The sequence below is a fragment of the Trichophyton verrucosum genome (assembly GCF_000151505.1).
Source record: "Trichophyton verrucosum HKI 0517 chromosome Unknown contig00275_1.f1.exp, whole genome shotgun sequence".
Classification (NCBI taxonomy): domain Eukaryota; kingdom Fungi; phylum Ascomycota; class Eurotiomycetes; order Onygenales; family Arthrodermataceae; genus Trichophyton; species Trichophyton verrucosum.
The window spans coordinates 1-21184 of record NW_003315470.1 but is presented as its reverse complement, the minus strand read 5'-3'; the positions used below and the strand labels follow the sequence as shown (position 1 = coordinate 21184).

The window sequence follows — 21184 nt, the reverse complement described above, 5'->3', positions numbered from 1 at the left end:
TTATGCGTACCGTACCTGGTTAAGTGATCCTAAAGAACAGATAATCATGGCAGCGATAGGGAAGTTTGGAACAAACGTCCGACCTCAAAGACAGTATCAATTCGCTATACGGAGTACAACGGAAGGTTGTTTCGAGTTTCGATGACATACTTATCTTGGCTGACCTTCCGCGCGGATATACTAACTGGTCGACTAGCAGGGATAGTTCCGGCTTTTATATCAAGCCACGAAAACGTTGACGTCCTAAAATTGTACCCTTGGCCCACGTGTTGGAGATGGCACATCTATCTCGTCCGTTTCAAACTGAACGCAAGTACAACTTTTTAAGCAGACGGACAGTTGGCTGTCTGGCTTCTCTTCCCCGGCGCCCATGGACAGGATGGAGTCCCATGGCGTCGCTGGGCGCATGCTCGCTCAAGCTTTGTCTCTTCTCCGTCAACAACACATCTGGTCAATATATACCCCGTGGCTATTTTCTCCAAGAAAAACGGCAGAGGGAGGCCGACAAATGACCAGGGAATATCCGGTAATCTGGTTGACTTTTTTTTTTTTTTTTTTTTTTTTTTAACTTTGCTGCACCCTACAACGTTGACCAGGCCAAGTTACAAGGGGATCATGGCTTTGTGAACAGCATATCCAAATTTCCTGGGCGGCTTCTCTCTAACCGAGTGAGTATTCTACATTTACCTGGGGGGTTGGTATGACTAGCTCGGTGTTCTAGAGGTATCGCTCAACCATTCGGTCACACGTTTGCTCAATACATCTGCTGTATAACAGTTGGTTGCCAAAATAGACAGGCCCTTCCTGTCAAACCTTCTAACTGTTCGCAGAAGGCAAAGCAACTTACCCAACGCCCAGGCAATGTTAGCTGTGCTGTGCTGAAGTATACCTTTATTCATTCGAACTTTGCTGGCTCCGGTAGAAGCTTTAATGTTATCAGCCCTGTTTCTGGAAGATACTCGCAAGTAAGACTTATCCCCGCCGGCCTGGTTGATTGCCTGGGGCGGTTTTTGTCTTTCCTTGGAGTAAGCTTGATCAGCCCTTTCCCGGGTGTGCCACCGTTAAAGAGGGAGCGGGAACAGGCAGGGATCAAGGCCCGGAGAGCCCGCAGGTCACTGATCCACCCAGAGGTACGTTGGATTCTATTTGAATCAAGCCTGTACCCGGGATTAGCACTTCTTCGTCTTCTCAATTTCCCGGGGGAAGCGGGGAGCTTTCCCTTATCACTGATTCCACATTCTTTCATATCTTTTACCACTCCACATCTGTATAACTATTCCACATGTCGAGGGAATAAATCGTCACAAGGATTTTTTTCACGAAGAATTTTCTACACTTACTCATATTTCGTTTTGGTCCTGTCAGAATATACAAACCTCTGCAGAAACTAGACGATATACCCGGCGCAATGCGCTTATAAACCACTGGCCCAAAGAAAAAATAAATCGTTGTCATGATGAATTCGAACCTAACAACTGCTTTTCAGACACCACCCAAGCAAGATCGTAAAGGATCTGGTGACAAAAAAATAGCTGATAAAGGAATCAGCACTGTTAATTCTTCCTCGATGGCAACGATTCAGGATGACGACGAGCGGCTATTGGCCAGGATCGGGTATAAACAAGTACGGAGCGACTTTTCTTTCGACATGTCAATGAAACAATAGCTGGGGGAGTGCAGGGTAGACCTGTCAAGAAACTAAAGTGTGACTTTCTGGCCTAACATGATTTTTTTCAGGAAATGAGACGTGAGTTCTCAAAATGGTCAACAATATCCTATGCCATTTCGATATTGGGGGTGTTAGGGTCTGTGCCGGCGACCTTTGGTCAACCACTCAGTGCAGGAGGACCTGCAACGGCCGTATGGTGCTGGTTAATCGGATCAGTAATGGCAATGTGCATTGGCTCGTCGGTTGCAGAGCTGGTTTCTGCTTATCCTACAGCAGGTGGGATGTATTTTGTGACTAAACATGTAGTCCCGAAAGAGCAAGTCCCAATATTTGCGTGGATTCAAGGCTGGTGCAATTTGCTAGGCCAGACCGCTGGTGTTTCGAGTGTTGCATACACAGTAAGCCAGATGTTACTGGCTGCTGCGAGTATGAACTCGAATCTGGATGATGACGGAAATTATTCTTTTAAACCGTAAGTTGTTTTATGTGCTGAGGGCATCCGTACATCGGCTCCGTTATATTAGGAACAAAACAATTGATGGAGTGTACAATAGGACTGCCCTTCAGACTGTTCTTCTTTCGATTGCCCTTCTTTGCATAATGGGTATCATCTGCTCTTTAACAACAAAGAGTTTGCATCGAATCATTCTTTGGTTTGCACCAATTAACAGTATGTGATGCAATATACCACCCTCCGCGTTTTAATTTTTGAATATAAAACTGACGTGTGTAGTCCTCGCATCAATTGGGATATGCATTGCTCTCCTTGTTCTTACCCCAAACAAACAGTCAGCCCATTGGGTGTTCACCAATGTTACCGATGGATCAGGATGGCACTCAAAGGCTTTCTCTTTTCTTCTTGGTTTCATCGCCGTTGCTTGGACGATGACAGACTTTGATGGAACTACTCAGTAAGATGCCTATTTACTTGAAAGATGCTGCAAACTCGCTGAGTAGGTGTTTTCTAACTGTATTTTGAACAGTATGTCAGAGGAAACCCATGACGCTGCTGTCAGAGGTCCAGTTGCAATCCAAACTGCGGTGGTAGTATTTGGAGCCTTTGGATGGATGCTAACTGTCACCATGTGCTTCTGTATAACTGACCTTGAGGCTGTTCTCAAGTCACCAACCGGGCTCCCAGCTGCACAGATCTTCCTAGACGCTGGAGGTAAAACAGGCGGAACAATCATGTGGTCATTTGCTGTCCTGGTACAGTTTTTCACGGGTTGCTCTGCTATGTTAGCAGACACCCGAATGGCATACGCTTTTGCTCGTGACGACGCTTTGCCATTTTCAAAGTAAGGAAGTGCGTCATTGACTGTAATGAGAGGGAGTCACTAACAAACAACATATAACAGAGCTTTGGCAAAAGTAAACCCATATACCCTCACCCCAGTAAATGCGGTGTGGTTTGTCGTTTTCTTTTCCGTCTGCCTCAACTGTATCGCCATAGGCTCTACTGAAACCGCATCATCGATCTTCAGCATCACTGCCCCATGTTTGGACCTCTCCTACATCGGCGTCATTTTAGCCCACCGTCTGTACAAGAATAAGGTGAAATTCATCGAAGGTCCCTTTACCCTAGGGAGTTGGGGGGCTACCATAAATTGGATTTCCATTAGTTGGGTGCTCTTTATCAGCATTGTCCTGTTCTTCCCCCCAATTCAACCCGTAACGCCACAGAACATGTATGAAACCCCAAGCTTACCCTCTGGTACCGGTATAGAAGCTGACTTGAAACCTAGGAATTATGCTAGCGTTGTAGTGACTTTTATTGCACTTTTCGCGCTTTCGTGGTGGTGGTTATCGGCCAGAAGGTAGGACATTCACTTTCCCTCTTGAGAATTGACAACTTTATCTGGCTAACAATCACTAGACGGTACACTGGCCCCCGTACTAAGGAACTCCTTGAAGAAGTCCCTTCGGAGGATTTTGATACTGGGCTGTATGGCAGCTTTGGTGCCTGAAAGGATATAGTTAATCCACGATTCTTGCGAAATATCTCTATCATATCTATTTGGCAAATCAACGGCATACAGACTCGTTGACAATCGCGTAAATATCTCGGAATCCATTTCTAGTGGCCGGTACACTATGGTTTTATTGTTATACCGTCCTTGACCGTAATGATGCTTCTATCTCCTCTTTTCTGGCTTTTGGAACAGAGGTTTGCGTACTGGTTATGTGGCCGCAGGCAAAGGGGTATTTAATTTTCGGGCTGATATATCTTTTTTAAATATTATTCAAATGGGATATTCATCGAAATTAAGTCCGGCCGTAAGAAGGGATAGAAAGGCAATATATCAGGCGCGACGCAGGTAGTCGCAAGTCCGGGCCAGTTAGCAATCACGTGCTGGAAGCCTTCCCTGGCAAAATAGAAACTCCGTCACCGAGAATCTGTCCTGAACTGGAGACGGGATTGAACGATCTGGTCAGTTTTGACGACGGAGTTTCCATACTACGAGAAAGCGGAGTTGCTGTCCTTGTTACGACTCAATTGAGATATGAATTGTTATGATATAGCGCAATTTTGACCGCGGAAACGCCGCAGCAGATATATCGTTACGCCTGCCCATCCCAGACTGCCCTCCCGATTCCCCTCCTTACGCGTGGAGGGAGCTACCAAAATGGCCGACTTCTCGATGTATCATAACCTAGGTGACGGCGCCATGCCAGGCGATGAGAGAATGAAATCGCAAATACGGACTGGGCCTGCAGCTCCTCAGTTTGTTCCTCCGGTTGCACAGCCGCCATCGGGATACATGCAGAGTGGAGGTGCTCCTCAACAGACATACCAGCACCCTCACGGTTTCACGCAATCCTCCCCGTATCCTCCATCTTCGGCGGGCTACCCATCGCCCCAGGGGAATGTTCAGTCTCCAGCCGATATGCAATCAGGAATGCACAATTTAACTGCTCAGATGGGCGGACTAGGAATTGCTGGAGGAGGGCCACCAAGTTCCGCTGGTGGAACCACCAGGGCGCATAAGAAGAAAGATAGACATGCGTATCATGAGTTTGGAGCCCCAGCAGGATCGTCCCAAGCGTTTAATGGCATGCCTCCAGGCTCTACCCAGCAACCATCACAATTTCTCAACCAACAAAGCCCTCAGGTAGCTCCTCCACATGGTGGATTCGGCTCTCCTCAGGTGCAACAGCAAAGGAACTCCAGCGTCGTCGGAGACGGCGCTGTACCAACTCAGGGCAGGGTTGACCCAGAGCAGATACCCAGTGTTCCACGGTCTCGCGATGTTCCTGCTCAATATTACCTCGAACATACCTACCCAACTATGGAACGGCACGTACCGCCACCATCCACTGTTCCATTCGTTGCCCATGATCAAGGCAACTCGTCGCCAAAGTTTGCTCGACTGACCATCAACAATATCCCTTCTACCGCGGAGGCACTTGCTTCAACCTCGCTGCCGTTAGGCCTTATACTGCAACCCCTTGCTCCGCTCGATGAGGCAGAGCAACCAGTCCCTGTTTTGGACTTCGGAGATTCTGGACCCCCTCGATGTCGAAGATGCAGGGCTTACATTAATCCGTTTATGACGTTTCGATCTGGCGGAAATAAGTTCATTTGCAACATGTGTACATTTCCCAACGAAGTTGCTCCTGAGTACTATGCACCACTTGACCCTTCAGGTGTACGTGTGGATCGGATACATCGCCCAGAATTGATGCAGGGAACTGTTGAATTTTTGGTCCCCAAGGAATACTGGAATAAAGAACCCGTGGGCTTGCGTTGGCTGTTCCTTCTGGATGTTTCTCAGGAGGCTGTATCACGAGGATTTTTAGAGGCATGTTGTGATGGTTTGTTGTCTGCCCTGTACGGATCAGACGGCGATGGAGAGGAACCTGAAAGTACGGAAGATGGTGAATCCAAACCCCGTAGGAATCTACCAGAGGGATCTAAGATCGGAATCATAACTTTTGATAAGGAGGTCCATTTTTACAATCTGAGTGTATGTGATCTCAAGTTCCTAGTGCTGTCCTGAAACAAAATTTCGAAGCTAACTTTGATAACTATAGCCCCAGTTAGAACAAGCACAAATGATTGTTATGCCGGATTTGGAGGACCCGTTCGTTCCTTTGAGTGAGGGATTGTTTGCCGATCCATATGAGTCAAAGTTCGTTTATTCTATTCGTTTCAACAGTTGTATCAAAAACTAACAGCATCTCAGGCATGTCATATCCTCACTCTTGACACAAATACCCACTCTATTTTCGTTCATTAAGTACCCAGAGCCAGCCCTTCTCCCCACATTAAACTCCGCTTTATGCGCCTTGGAGTCGACCGGAGGAAAGATTGTTTGTTCATTAAGCTGCCTTCCCACCTGGGGCCCTGGGCGTCTCTTTATGAGAGATCAAGGGATGGGCCCTGGAACCGATGCTGAACGAAAACTTTTTACTACTGAGCATGTCGAGTGGAAGAAAACAGCTACAAAGGCAGCAGAGACTGGAATTGGTGTAGATTTCTTCATAGCAGCTGGTGGTGGGGCTTATATGGACATCGCAACGATAGGTAAGTCGATTTTACACCGTCTATCTTTGTTTTAGATAAGGAAACTCATTGTATTAGGACACGTATCCGCTGTTGCTGGAGGTGAAATGTTTTTTTACCCTAATTTCCATGCTCCTCGCGATATCCAGAAACTCTCCAAGGAAATATGTCATTCCATTACCCGAGAAACTGGTTATCAGGCTCTTCTGAAAGTCCGTTGCTCAAATGGCCTCCAGATCTCGTCATACCATGGAAACTTCCTTCAGCATACATTTGCCTCAGACCTTGAAATGGGAAGTATCGATGCAGATAAAGCATTCGGTATCATGTTCACCTATGATGGTAAACTTGACCCTAAACTGGATGCCCATTTCCAGGCAGCCCTTCTCTATACTGCTGGCAATGGACAGCGACGTGTTAGGTGTATAAACATCGTAGCTGGTGTCAACGATGGTGGAATGGAGACCATGAAATCTCTTGATCAGGATGCCATTGTTTCCATTCTTGCGAAAGAAGGTAGGCAAATCTTCATTTTTCTCTTGGTGAGTGTTGTTGTTGCTAACGTGCCACGGTTAGCTGCCTCCAAGGTTCCTGAAAAGGCCCTATCAGAAATCCGGGCTAGTTTAACAGAGAAGAGTATTGATATTCTAGCAAGCTACCGCAAGAACTTTTCATTGTCACATCCCCCAGGCCAACTGGTGTTGCCTGAATATATACAGGAGTTTTCAATGTATATGCTAAGCTTGCTAAAGTCTCGTGCCTTTAAAGGTAAGCAACACAACCCTACACCAAACGTATATCAGGGCTTTTCAAGGCGATTAACAAATATACTCGTGTCTCAACAGGAGGCCATGAGCCCTCGGACCGTCGTATCCATGATGTTCGAATGCTTCGCTCCTTTGGATGCCGGGAGCTTTCTCTCTATCTATACCCACGGATTATTCCAATCCACAACTTAGACCCCAAGGATGGGTTCTCTAACGAGCATGGGCAGTTACAAGTGCCGCCAAGCCAGCGAGCATCATTCTCAAAAATCGAAGACGGAGGGGTCTATATTGTGGAAAATGGACAAATATGTATCCTTTGGATTCACGCACTCGTGTCCCCTAACCTTCTCGAAGACCTTTTCGGCCCAGGCTACAACTCCCTTAAATCTCTCGATCCGAATACGTCCACTATCCCGGTTCTAGAAACACAGCTCAACGCTCAGGTACGCAATATCCTGCAATACCTAAGTACAGTCCGTGGCTCAAAGGCCATGACTATCCAACTGGCGAGACAAGGTATCGATGGGTCTGAATATGAATTTGCGCGAATGCTATTGGAGGACAGAAACAATGAGGCACAGAGTTATGTTGATTGGCTGGTTCATCTGCACCGGCAAATCAACATCGAGCTCGGTGGCCATCGTAAGAAAGAGGATGGCTCCGTCGCAGGTGCTGTCGGTGCCGGAGTGGAAAGCACTTTGTCTGGATTGGCAGGACTACGGCCGTCCTACTGGTAGCTGTCTTGCCATATATCCGGGTATCGTCCAGAGAAAATTGTCCATTTACTGTGCCTACTTAGCTATACATACGACGAATTTCGTGACTCACACTGCTTCCCCCAAGCTTCATTTGCTCACCTGCCTTTCAGTGTATTTCAACCTCGTAAGATGCCATTCCCACTGCACGACGTTCTAGCCCCGTTCTGGCCGCGAGATGATGGCAAGCAGCATCCGGATCGTATTTTCCGTCAGCCGCGGCAGAACTCCGAGGCCTGTTGCTTATGTAATAATGTACATAACTTGTGGAAATCCTGACACATCGCGGAAAAAGTTTGATGCATCAAAGACCTCAACGAAAAGCTTGGAAGCTTTCGGCAGACAAGGAAAGAAAAAGCAGGTGGATAAGGGGCATACGTATGCCACACTTCTGGATTGCCTTTGCATCTCAGAGAATCTATGCTGCCTAACCGGGGGTGGGGGTTCATAGTCGAAACCCCACCACCCACGGCAATACGAGACGGCCGGCCCTGAAACAAGGGATGCCTTGAATAGTTATGAAGGCCTAGACATTCAGTCTAAAGAGACGATATGGGCCCCTTTGTGGGCTCGCAAAGGCCTTCCCATAGAGGGGCCATCATACCCGCCACGCACCGACAGCCGCGAGATACGGCTTCTGGGGCAGCACCCGCTTGATTGTTTTCTTTATACACCGTGTATATGGCAACGAAGGTAATAAAGCCGTATACAAAGACCACAATTTATGCACTTCGATAGTCAAATGGAAAAAAAAGCTTTTTCTTACCATGGCACAGCAGATAATCTGAAATAAAGTCGTCGTTACCCCTTATTTGGTGCCTAGATCCGGGAAACAGGTGTTAAAGAATGCCTTTGTGTTGCTGAATCCACACACACCTCGTCCATTCAAGTGATCCACATTTACGGATAGTTCTGGGTTCCAGGCATCTACCAGCAACCCCTGCCGAGGCATGGAAAACATGGTATTATCTATTCCCTACTTGATGCTTCTCATATGCTGTAGTCAGCTAGCAAGGGGGAATTCCGTCCCCCATTCCAGGAAGAGATCCGAGGAGTGGTCTGTGGTTACAAATATCTCTTTCTCCCGCCACCACCAGAAGCGTCATACTCCACCAAGATCTAGAACCATGGTAGTGTTGAAAACACATTGGAATACTCCCGGCCTTGGCTTCCTTTTGGCTCAATTTTTATCTTCTATATTTTCAATCCCACCAATATCAAAAGACCGCACCCCTTGTTCCTGAACTTTCCCCACCAATATAAGTTCTTTGGAACAAATCACGCCCGTGGCAAGAATATCTCGTAACCAATCACAAGTCTGGGTACTCAATTATATTGGTGGACAATGCTGGAATTCGAATGGTTTCTAGACCGTACCCCAAGAACATCTTCGCCATGCCGAACCATTTGTATGTGGGGGACTTATCTATAAATACCCCTTGAGCCCCCTCTCCCCAAGTCCTCCTTCTCTTTTTTTCTTCCCCATCACATTCTTTCTGATCTCAACTGATATATACATTTTTAAAGGGTCATTCTTTACGCCCTTTTACAATCCTTTAAGAGCTCTTATAGACACTCACTATATTTCATTTTTCATTTTTGACCAAATTCCATTTTTGAAAATCAAAATGCATTCCAACACTGCTGTCATCGCCCTTTCTGCCCTCGCAGCTCTCGTCCCAGCTGCTCTTGCTGGTGGAAACCTTGGCACTGCCAACGTTCAGAACGCCTGCGGGAAAGATGTCTACCTCTGGTCCATCGCTGACTCTGCTGGAGAGAAGATGATCACCCTCAAGGACGGCGAAACTCACTCCGAGCAATACCGCGCCAACAGCAATGGGGGTGGCATCTCCATCAAGATGGCCACCAACCCGGACCACAAGGATATTTCGCAGTTTGAGTACACAGTCTCAGAGCCTCAAGTCTTCTACGATCTATCCAACATCGATGGCTACCCATTCGTGGAGGGTGGCGTCAGCATCCACCCATCCGACTCCAGCTGTCCCGCAGTCGTCTGTGAGGGAGGAGTCAAGGAGTGCAAGGAGGCCTACAACCAGCCCAAGGATGACCACGCTACTCACGGCTGTCCTCAGGAGACTGACCTCAATGTTGTGCTCTGTGCTGGTGGTGGCTCTGCCGGCCCCAAGAAGATGTTCAAGCCTGTCCAGGAGAAGGCTGCCAACCGCCCTCGCCACCCACATGCTCGCCCAGAGTAAATTGAACATCTCACCACTGCACGACTTAAAAAAACGACGATGATCATGACTACAAAAGGCTTTGGTGTTTTTGATTTTCTAGATGGGATTTCGTTACGTTCTGCATAAAAAAAACATACATATATACCCTTTCATCACACCATGAGCTATATTTTGTTGGTTTTGGTTTTGTGTTTCCTGATTCCGGCCGGATCAGCTATACAGACAGAAAGTCAATATGTAAAGGAGTTTTGGCTAGAGGAGGTGATGTTGTATATAGAAACACAATCAAATCGTCCGCGGACGGTCCAAAAAACCATTTCTGATTCCAGCTCAAAGTAGAAAGGCAGGGTTGCCCCTCCACATGTTTAAAGTTTTACTTAAGCATTTCCCACGTGGAGAAAGCACGCACCATACTCCATAAAATGAAACCTTAAAAGGGTTGCCTCTCGAACACTTGGACGGCGCAATCTACACCCATTTGCTACCATATATCAAATATGGAGATGATGGGCAAAATATTCATGGCGAAGGCTTTCGGTTTCATCATCGAATCTTAATACTCAATAAGTAGCTAACTCATTACTATATGTACCGATATTTAACATATACAAAAACTACGTTCTCTTGCTATCCTTTGCAGTGTCCTTTGTGTTCCTCTGGGCTTTTGACAATCTTCCCCGCAAATTTTTCCAAACTGTACGGCTTCGAACGACCTTAATTAATGTATATGCAACCAGTCTATAGCTGACCACACATATTCCAAGGGCCACAAGGTTGATCTTTGGGTCCTTGTCTAAATTGTAGAGCGACAACACTTGCTCGCCTGTCTCAATTGGACAATGCCCATTGGGGAGACGTTGATTGTCAGCGCAGATAAATGTGCGTCCATGCATTGAGTAAGGTGCCAAGTTGGAAATAGAGTATTTAACCGGGGAAAGATGGTTTACAGCCTGCAAAACCGAGGGAATATTAAGGCTCATAACGCCACCCAGGACTGTTGCTATAGATAGCACAATGGAGGTAATATTGACCGAAAACCCCACGTGGGAGAAGAGAGTGCAAAACATAATTCCGAGTGATTCCCCGCAACTGGTAATGCAGAAGGCGTTGAATGATGAGACAAATAGCATGGTCACAGTCCGCTTAACACCAATAGCATAGGCAGAGATGATACCATATAATAGTGCCGAGATTATTTCGAATGGGACCTCCAGTGTGGTATATTGTAAGATAAATGCTTCCGTGGAATAGCAGTCGTCACTTTCCTCGCGATAGAACACGTCGCGTTCATAGGGGTAAATGGCAATGTTTTGAAGCATTCCTACATTGAACATCAGTGATGATGTTTAGCTAGGACGACACCAGCAAACTTACCAACGAAGTATAAGGCTGTAATCTGTTGCACGGCACCCATTCTTGACTGTACAGCCGCATAGTCATCTTTCAGTGGCGCAAAAAACAATGCCATGATTATTGCAACACCAATTACCTGCATAGTACGTGCCAGAAGGAGATATGGCTGTCTTCTTAAGTTGATTGCCGACCTTCGAAGAACTAGTGCAAACATAGTAGGAAACGCAGTAGGCTTTCTTTTCAGGCTACCCAATTCCGCTGGCACTGCAATCATGGATGCCTCTGTTTCTCTACCTTCATGAGGACTAACTTCCCAGCTATCGATCAGACGTTGTACTTTGGCACGAGTAGCAGTCTCTCTTGATTTTGCCTGTAAGTCCACAGTAATGAGGTCAAGGGCAAAATCAGTTGGGTTGGTAGTTCGAGGACATTCGTATCCAAGTGACTCAAAGTGAGGTAGCATATTTGGGCCACTGCCAGCATAAACTGGATATCCCCCTCTTGCTATCAAAAGGACGTTAGAGAAATATTGAAATATATCCGACCTTGACTGGTGGATTGTCAAAATAAGGGTCCGACCTTCCGCTGCCAACCCGTTTAAGACTTCAATGATGGATGTAGCAGTGAAGACATCCAAGCCTGACGTCGGTTCGTCAAGTAGTAGAATTTTCGGGTCCGTAAGAATCTGAATAGCAATGGAAACTCTCCTCTTTTCACCCCCACTAATTCCTTTAATCAAGTCACTTCCGATCAGGTTATTTGCACAGTCTTTCAAGCCCATCTTCAACAAGATTGCCTCTGCTCGTCGGTTCTTCTCATCCTTCGACATCCACGTCGGTAAACGTAACCCGGCAGCAAACTCCAGTGATTCTCGGACAGTTAACGAAGGCATCAAGGCGTCGTCATCTTGTGTGACAAAGGAAGTAACGGATCTAATGACATCCCTTGAAGGCTTCGCACCGTTGTATAACATATCACCTCCAACATAGTATCGCGTGCCGATAGATCCCTGTAACCGATTTGCGATTGAGCAAAGCAGTGACGTCTTACCACTGCCAGAAGGGCCCATGATGACGTTCAGTTTGCCCGGTTCGAACTCCGCGGTGATAGGCTTGATAATACTCAGGTTCTTCATCTGAAATCCATGGCGAGTAAGGAAGCGCTTTTTGATGTCCAAGGAATAGTTCTCAAGCTTGATAGATACCTGGCGACTATCTGCTTGAGGACGGGCGATAAATTTCTCTTTGCCTACTGAGTGATCTTTTTCCGCATTCCGTGGTTGAGCAACAATAATATCAATTTTGTTGAATTTCAAAATCACACCAGCAAGTGCATAAAAGAAGACTGCAAAAGAAGCAAGGACCACAATCGGACGCCAAATCCAATTTTGAGGTATCCCAAGGCTGTCCACTATAAATCGGCCAGTATATTCTTTGCAGTGAGGATCCATAGGGTCTTTTGAGTAAGGACAGTCATAGAACTGCCCATACTCAGAGCCGTTAGGTCCAATGAATTCGTTCGCGCATAACGCACTAAACGCATAAAAGGTATAGGCACCCCATTTTACCCATCGGACGTATACTGGAATCTGATTGATTTGAACAAAGTATCCGCAGGCTACCGTCTGAAGGGTATAAGACAGGTTTCCAGCCAAACTCGCCCCGGGAAAGTGTCTACAAATACTTATACAGACAGCAGCAAAGGTAATTGCCGTATACTGCGTAAGTATATTTAGTACCAGGAAAACAAAGAATTCGGCAGCCGCCAGTCGGTATCCAACCATAAAGTAGAATATGGTTGAAAATAGAATAGGCACTGGCAGATCCTCTAAAAACAGTCTTGCGGCCCGTCGGCTAAGCAAAAATGCAGGGACACCGACGACTCCTTCGCTCCTTTCACGATCAAAGAGTTGTATATCAGTCGTGAGCCGGAAAATTTCGTAAAGTAGGATGATATACCCATTGAGACTGCTTGCTGTGTATAAACTTCCTTGCCGCGATCGGATACCTGTAAGGGACCCATCAAGCTGCAAATATACCCAGCCATTCAGAACAGCCATGCCAATTGCCTCGAATAGACAACTTGTCATTCCCATAGGGTCTCTAATAGTCATTTTAATAGTCCTCGCGGTCAGGACCCAAAATTGTCTAGTAAAGCCAACACTTTCATGTGTGCTCCTGCCAGTGATAGGCTGCCTATTCGACGAGGTCGGTTCTCTTTTCTTGGGTTTCTTTCCCGAAGCTTCACTCCACGCTATTCTAAGGCTCTCAACCCTGTCCCGCGAAGCTAATTCAGCCTCAGGCGTCCTGTTGTCGTATGCCGCCAAGTCTATCAAGAACTCCGCAGGGTTAACGAAAGGGGGTATAGAATATCCCTGTTTCTCAAAGTATACAACAGATTTGTCTGCATCGCCGCTATAAAGTACTGATCCACGGGAGAGAAGGACAACTTTATCGAACAGACCCCAGATCTCCGAGCGAGGAGAGTGAATGGAAATGATGATGGTCCGGCCATCCAAAGCTAATCGCTTCAGGCTTCTAACAACCTGGTAGGCACTCGTTGCATCTAGCCCTGTTGTCGGCTCATCGCAGAACAGAACTGAAGGATTTCCTAGCATCTGGACCCCAATGCTTGTACGCCTCCTCTCGCCACCACTGCATCCTTTGTGTGATGAGTTACCAATCCTGGTATCAGCACACTCTTTCAAGCCCAGCTCAAGTATTACTCGTTCAACCACAGCATGTCGCTCTTCCACAGTCGTAGGCGGCGGCAACCTCAAGTCTGCGGAATACTGAAGTGTTTCCCGCACTGTTAGGGTGGATATTAAGACATCCTGCTGCATTAAATATGCACTTCGATTGTCGTTCGTTGTTCCTTTTGAATCAAATGTAATGCCTCCGGACACTTTCATGCGGCTAGTCCCCATGCGGCCAGCAATGATATTTAATAAGCTTGTCTTTCCAGATCCGCTGCCACCTATAATGGCCGTGAGAGTGCCATGGGGCATGCTAGCAGTCACGCCATCAAGGATCGTTTTGAAAGCTGCCTGGCCCTTCGAGGGAGAGATACGACTCCATATTGCAGCTGCTGGGCTCTGAAATATTGATGGTGTAGTATCAACATGAAGCGCAAGGTCATTTACTTCAACGTCGACCGGTTGAACAGCGCGAAGGGACAGGTGAGATCTATCCGGCAACTGGGTGACATCCTCGGCATTCTCTTTAGTCTCACTGGTTTCGAGTGACGGATCGGAAGGATCCTTTTCCACAAGGCTCGGAGTGTTACACTGTGAAATCACCATTTCGGGTGTAACTGTAACCGGTTTATATCTCAGCTAGTTATCAACGCTCAACGGAGTACAATTAGCTGTGGTTGTGTACGAAACAGTTCCAGAGGCATTTCGTGCCAGAAATACAGAGTGTCTAGGGGATGTTCTGAGGGCCCTTTGTCGTGAACAAATGCTTTGATAAATATGGTATATTTCCACGAAGAACTGTCTTCGTCTGGGGTAAGCCCCAAGCTATATATCTTGAGCATAACATTGAATCGAGGTGGGACTCCACCCCTATATTCCGTTTATTAGTTAGTTATGCATCCATGTAGTGGGGCTAGGAAGGTTTGAACATCCGTTATTACCGGTCAATCCAGGTCATTGTAGTTTAGCCAGGGGTTCTCTGCGGTTTCTCCTGTGTTTCCTTAGAGAAAACTTGAGTTGCTGGCAAGTAATCGTGTCATCTTTATGGAGAGATCTTCTGTCGAAAGTGGGTTATTCTGCGAATCAAACCAACACGTAGGAGTATCCTGCGTAGCTGGTAGCACTCAAAGAATGGACCACATGGAAACGATGTGAAGCTCAGAGGGTTAACTAGCTGAATGACATGGGCGAAATCATGAGGATTCCAGAAAACTAGGTACCCATACCAAGTGCTCGGAATACGAAAACGAGGGCTTCCCTCGACTGGATCTGCCGATGGAGGAGCATGGACTTGTCATACGGCAGGCTCGTTTTCGTTCTCAATCTGCGCCCTTTTCCAGAAACCCATGGGAGCCAGCGGAGTAACGGAAGCAACGTTCCCGCAAGGAAGTTCCAGATATAACAACAAATCAGGGGATTCGGGGGGATTCTAACCCAGGATGACTTCGCCTTGTAACAGGACAACACAGGCAAAGCTCTGAGAACGGGGACTAGATTGGTGTAAAGCTCTCTACCTTCCCTGCCCAGGGCCACCTTGGTTTCATTACGAGTGCCAGGCTCCTGGCCGTACTGAATTGGGTACTCTGTAAATGAGTGCTTTGTTGGTCGATAGCCCCAAGGATTCGTGCTGCGTGTTTACATCGCGAACTTCACGGCAAGGCATTCGAGGCAGAAAATCTCCTGGCCAACTGTGTTTCCACGAGCCTAAACTTCAGAGCATTCCGGGTGGATGCCGTTCACTTTTTTTGTTGAGGTGTGATGTGAAATAGTTCGCAGGATCAGGCCGATGTCGCATAATCCCAGCATCTGATGGTGCAAATTAGCGTTCGCTATTAGCCGGGTAGAAGCATCCTGGCAGTGGATTCGCTTGTCTTGCACTTACTTGGAGGCGGGCCGTCCAATAATTGCAGGCACACGCATAAAAATAGAACGTCATTATCTATAAGAGGGTTGACGATAATAACTTCCGTCCGTTACTGCCATCCCAAGGCTTCCAAGTTGGTGTCGCGGAAAATACGAATCACAAAATGGAAATATCAATGCATACAATATATATATAAATCCAAACACCTTAACAATGGATGGGCTATGGCTGACCAAAATCAGACAACAAAAGAAAAAAATTGTTACTCTACACAGTCAACCCTTAACTTGAACCGGTGGGTTGAGAGCCAGCTTTATATCTCGAACGTCCATCAGAAAGCTTGGTGTGCTATATCGAAGGTCGGTTCGTTGCCCATCAAACTTTCAGACGATGGACTTCGAACACCGCAACGAAAAGCAGATATAGTAAAAACATCAGTAAGGCCGGGTTGGTGAGTTGTGGTTGAAGTTCTCCCGTTCCTCCATTGGCATGGGGGTAACTAAGAGCGAAATATGCCATAAAGACATTTATTTATCGGATCAAGGAGTATATGGCAAGGGAATGATTTTGTTTTGTCAAGCATAGAATGAAACGACCAGACGCCAGCATGCTAACATGGTGATAAAATCGTAATTATTCGCCGATGCTCCCCGAACTCCCGCGGAACTGCGAAGCATGAAGGCCGCTATGTTTAGAAAGTGTAGGCGTTAATCGGTGCTGAAGATAACTGATATCAAGGGCATGTATCAATTATTATTCCTGCGATTGAAGGAGTACTTTAGCCTAAGCTGGGGTGACTGGCAATTGTAGACGCGAATCATGTTATCAAAAAGTCCATGTTCATGTCATCAATGATCTTTTCCCAGTCCCAGCTAAGGTTTGGACTTGTATCCATAACATCCCAGACTTTCTCTACCACTCTAAGAGCAGCGTCAATGTTTCGCAGGCTTGAATAAGCCTGTACGCTATCGAATCCAGTTTTGATGCGCTCTCGCTGGTAAGGTTCAAACGCAGAGCACCCTAGAAGAAACAGTGGCATCAAGAGAATGCTATATGCGCCGGAGTCTAACGGCAGTTGGTTTAAATAGAGAAGACCATCATCAACCACCTGCGATATTTTCTCGTCGGGGCGAGAGGGACGAATTGTCCTGTATAGATATACCCAGGTGGACTGTCTATACAGCTGTGATGCTAGCCAGTTGGGGTTGTCTGCAGGGTATGAGGGCTCCCATGCACGTATTTGCGAGTCTATCCCTACTGCTTCACTCAGCGTCTGATAATCGATGGCAGGTTCAATACCTTGATTGATCCGTTGTCGTATTCTATCCCGGAGGACTGTGATTTCAGAGATATAATGGAACAAGCCATCAAAAATGCCCAGCAAAGCACCAGCCTGAGCATGAGGAACAAAGTCAGGCAGACGAAGGTCACCAGCAAAACAGATTGGACGTCGATCTAGGGTGGTCACCGAGTTGGATACATCGTGGTACTGGAAAAATTCCACAATAAATTGTCTAAACTTTTCATTCCTTGGCCGTTGGGTGATCAAAAGGTACCTCGCAGCATCCATATGAGACCGGTATTCGCCCTTGGTCTCTCCCTCGCAGATAGTGTGCAGACACAGCGCAATGGTCGATGCAATCATGGGGTCCTCGACCGGTAAGCTCTCCCGAGACTCCTTGGGTCTCGTTTCGGGCGAGGTTTCCGCCGTAGTAGTCGAGGTAGTAGTGGAAGAGGGTGAGGGCGAGCAGGCCGAGGACTGGGCGGCGATCGTGTTTCGCAGATTCGTGATTGCGCGGTGAAAGTGGTAGTGTTTCCGCTCCTTCAGCATCGGCTCCGGGTCCCGGGCAGAGAGATGAGAGCCAGCCAGACACATTAACGAGTGCATCAGGCCCTTGTGCTGGGTGGCCATTGGGAGCAAGATCTCCTTGAACGGGTTGGAATCATCGTTGATCAGCGTGAGGACTCGGCTAAAGTCATTGACAAAGTGGTCAAGGAAGCGCCTGTCGATGTCCGTCTCGATGCCGTCGATGAGGACAGGCAACCCACGAGCAAATATCGCAAAGGAATGTCTTCTGGCAGCTGTCGTGGTGGTTGGTGGTGTCAGTGAATGTTGATAGATAGTTGTCGAGAGCAGCCAGAAGTAGAAGAGACGTTGAAATGTCCCAAAGGGGTAATGTCTAGCTCACCTTCTTCGATCTTCTGCTTGCCGCTCTTCCACACCTCCTTGACCGGATAGCCCTCGCAGACCACGGCGTTTTTCTGACAGTTCAGACATGCCGGCTTCGTCTCGTCGCATTTCTTCTTCCGCCGCCGACACGTTATGCACCCGGTCTTCGATCTGCCCTTGGTAACCTTTGCCTGGCCTGGCACAGGAGGGGGATGTTTGCGTGGCCGACCACGCTTTCGAGGAACGCAGGCCGTCGGCGATGGCGGGACGTCACTTTTGCCATCTTGTGGCTCGCCATGGTGGAGACTAAGCGGTACCGTTCCATCCTCTTCGTCCTCGATCTCCTCAATCTTCGGAACGACGTCTTCTTCGTGCATCGCAGACGCGGGCGAAGATATCACCGTGAAGCTGAGGGACTGGGAGACCTGCATTGGCGAGTCTGTGTCTGATGTGTTGCGGTCCGTCGAGAACACCCGCGTCGAGAAGATCTGCTCGGCTGTCGAAGTATACGTCCAGGGACAAGGCGACCCCCGCGGGATGTCATCGGGAGCTTCGAGGGACAGGCGGGAGAAGCTTTCGTTGGCCGTCGAGTTCGTGGGCGAGGGTGTGGTCGAGTCGCTGGTCGCCCTGCTGCTGCTCCCGTTGCTGTCTGCATCCGCTACCTCGCAGCAACTTCTCCTGTTCCTCCCTCCACCAAACCCGCTGCCGGTCTCGCTTGTGTGATTATGGTTATTGCTATCCTTGCTAGGCTCGCTGCGAACATTGGAAACGCGACGGCCGAGGTTGATATTTAAAGGTTGGCGGCAAACGTCGAATGCCGGCGCCCTCTGAGTGAACAACATCGACGGTTTATCCAACATCCAGATTTTTGTCTCGAACTAGGTCATATCAAAGTGGACACACGAGGAGGGAGAACGAATGGTGGAGGAGAAGGTTTCATTTATCTAATTTTTTCTCTCCTATGAGAAAAAGAAAAGAGGCCAGAAAGGGAGCCCGAGCCAGATTCAATCAAATGATGATTAGCCTCGCAACTCTAACGCACTGATTCAGATATGAGGGATGCTATCAAACTTTCTCCCTGGGATGGAGAGAAACGCAGGGAGAAAGGGAGAGGTTGGAAGAGAGGCAACCAGGGGGCAAGCGTCCACCGTCTGACAGCCAAAAGCCCCCGGAGCCAGGCCCTTGGACCAGATCGAAAAGTCGCCAGAGGCGAACAACGCAAAAAGAAAGGAACAGATGGAGAGTGAGAGAGCAAAAAAGGAACCTGCTGGAAAGAAAAGAAAAGAAAAGAAAAGGGAAAAAAAAGAAGAGAACAAGCACGATACACACGTAACTCGGTATGCGGATTACGGTGTCCACAAATTGCACGGAAGTGCATACGGCCATTTGGAAACACATGGAGTACGCAGCAAACAAGATGACCGCCCAAGCCTGGTCAGTCCTTGTCGTATTTATTATCACGATTCTGGTTAGAGCGATCGCGGCCAGTGCGGGGACGGACTGGGTTGGCTGTTACGGCATGAAGCCTGCATATACACATACATAATAGGGACATGAAATGCTTCTTCACCCTACCTTCCTCCCTGCGGTTGGCCAGTTGCAAGGGATCTCGCCTGGTGCAAATCTTACGAGACAAAAAAAAAAAAAAAGGAAATGCCAGAATACTTTCGGCGGCACAACAGCGGCCCATGAGAGAAAGCATCAAGACGGAGAAAGATAACTCTTGCTCGATTGATACGCCGGCCTCGTGGACGCAACTATTTGGCATACGTACTCCTTAGTGTTGTTAAAAGGTCTTGCAAGCGGCTGGACAGGTCACTTCACATGTTGTCTCGGAATATTTCTCCTCCTGCGTGCAACATGAGGACGCGTGAGCCAGCGATTCAGCCCCAAATCAAAACGCACACAGCATCAGGCGATACAATACCATGCATAGCATCTTCCATTCCTTGGCTGGATGGGCATGGCCTGGCAGTCACGCTCAGATCCACGACGCCAATTTTACTGGCTTCCCCAGCTCGGTTCCTCCACTGCGGTTGTGTTCTTACATGCATTTGAACAGCCAAAGATTGCACAAAATTTCGCAATGAGGAAGCATCCAGAATATTGGGGATTTAACTGGCTGTTCGTACGCTTGTTACATGCTCTGTATCCTCGTACTCGCGCTCGCACTTGGCCTCATGGTGATGGAGATGGTAATATGATCGAGAAACGGCTATCGAGCACAAGCTCATAGTTCGTTTCCCCTTACCTGCTGATCATCAACTCTCCTAAAGGTCCCCACATGGCCGTGATAAGTATATTATTCAAGTCGGTTGATTTCATGGGCCATCTTATTATTGTCCTGTTCCTAATCCGCCCGCCCAACGTACTTACTTACAATGCAACCTCGTCCTGGTATCCCGCAAACCCTGGTTCCAGGACGCGATGCCGCTCATTTCCCCCTGAGGCCCTCGGCTGAGTTCCTTATGCTTACTGAGCGGCATATTGAATATTTTCCAGCCGCCTCCACTTTGTGCCATGCCATCGAGCGCCTTTTTGTTGCATTATTTTTCCTCTCGATCTGCCGGCAGGCACTGTCTCCACCTCCATACATCTACCAACACATAACCAATTCAGAAAAGGAAACATCAGAGCCGTCTCTGACTTTCGTTTCGTAACTTCTCTGGTGACGCACTGGCGCCGTATCATTGGCCAGGTGTATGCCTTTCGGTCAAAACTCTCTTTTCCCCATAACTGGGAGGTTGGCTAGATTGTCATTCCAGTGTGTTGACTTCCCGAATATACAAGCCAAAAGGTTCTGAACCTAAAAGTAAGGGATCCAATCACACCAGAGAAGGCTCAGAGCAAGGCTTCCTCGAGGCCAAGTACGAATAAGATACTCCGTGCTGAGTGAACACTGAAGGAGAAGTTGCTACAGAGTACGCGAGCGGTTGGAAAAGTCCTTGGCACCCTGGGCTACACAACCATCAAATGCACAACAATCATGGAGTCTACAGAGTACGTACCCTGTACTTATTTACACTGGGGACGGTGCTTTATAATGGACATACTCCGTACTCTGGTGGATACTCCCCAGCATGGTGCGCTGCCGAAGCTTCTGCGAGAAGCCCACTCTAATGAGCATATATTAGTGAAAAACATAATTCGAAAGCGGACTGCAAGCCTCTTTTAACGCCTAAGGTCATGGGAGGCGACAAGATTTT

At 47.6% G+C, this 21184-nt stretch overlaps 5 protein-coding genes across 5 annotated transcripts; 3 read left to right on the top strand and 2 right to left on the bottom strand.

Annotated features, from left to right (window-relative positions):
* Window positions 1-1887: 1887 nt before the first annotated feature.
* On the top strand, window positions 1888-2971 carry TRV_03244 (GABA permease, putative; the record flags this gene model as incomplete). Its single annotated transcript, XM_003022541.1, has 4 exons — window positions 1888-2141; window positions 2194-2339; window positions 2403-2580; window positions 2653-2971. 4 exons carry the CDS (start codon window positions 1888-1890, stop codon window positions 2969-2971), a joined length of 897 nt encoding a protein of 298 aa, XP_003022587.1.
* A 1325-nt stretch (window positions 2972-4296) lies between these two features.
* Window positions 4297-7680, top strand: TRV_03243 (uncharacterized protein; the record flags this gene model as incomplete). Its single annotated transcript, XM_003022540.1, has 5 exons — window positions 4297-5637; window positions 5705-5802; window positions 5857-6197; window positions 6255-6944; window positions 6980-7680. 5 exons carry the CDS (start codon window positions 4297-4299, stop codon window positions 7678-7680), a joined length of 3171 nt encoding a protein of 1056 aa, XP_003022586.1.
* A 1646-nt stretch (window positions 7681-9326) lies between these two features.
* On the top strand, window positions 9327-9914 carry TRV_03242 (antigenic thaumatin domain protein, putative; the record flags this gene model as incomplete). Its single annotated transcript, XM_003022539.1, has 1 exon — window positions 9327-9914. The coding sequence occupies one exon, from the start codon at window positions 9327-9329 to the stop codon at window positions 9912-9914; it is 588 nt and encodes a 195-aa protein (XP_003022585.1).
* Window positions 9915-10510: 596 nt separating this feature from the next.
* On the bottom strand, window positions 10511-14550 carry TRV_03241 (ABC drug exporter AtrF; the record flags this gene model as incomplete). The annotated part of the gene is made up of 2 exons (XM_003022538.1): window positions 10511-11217; window positions 11271-14550. The coding sequence occupies 2 exons, from the start codon at window positions 14548-14550 to the stop codon at window positions 10511-10513; spliced, it is 3987 nt and encodes a 1328-aa protein (XP_003022584.1).
* A 2075-nt stretch (window positions 14551-16625) lies between these two features.
* Window positions 16626-18820, bottom strand: TRV_03240 (C6 transcription factor, putative; the record flags this gene model as incomplete). The annotated part of the gene is made up of 2 exons (XM_003022537.1): window positions 16626-17890; window positions 17998-18820. The coding sequence occupies 2 exons, from the start codon at window positions 18818-18820 to the stop codon at window positions 16626-16628; spliced, it is 2088 nt and encodes a 695-aa protein (XP_003022583.1).
* Between the last annotated feature and the right edge of the window lie 2364 nt (window positions 18821-21184).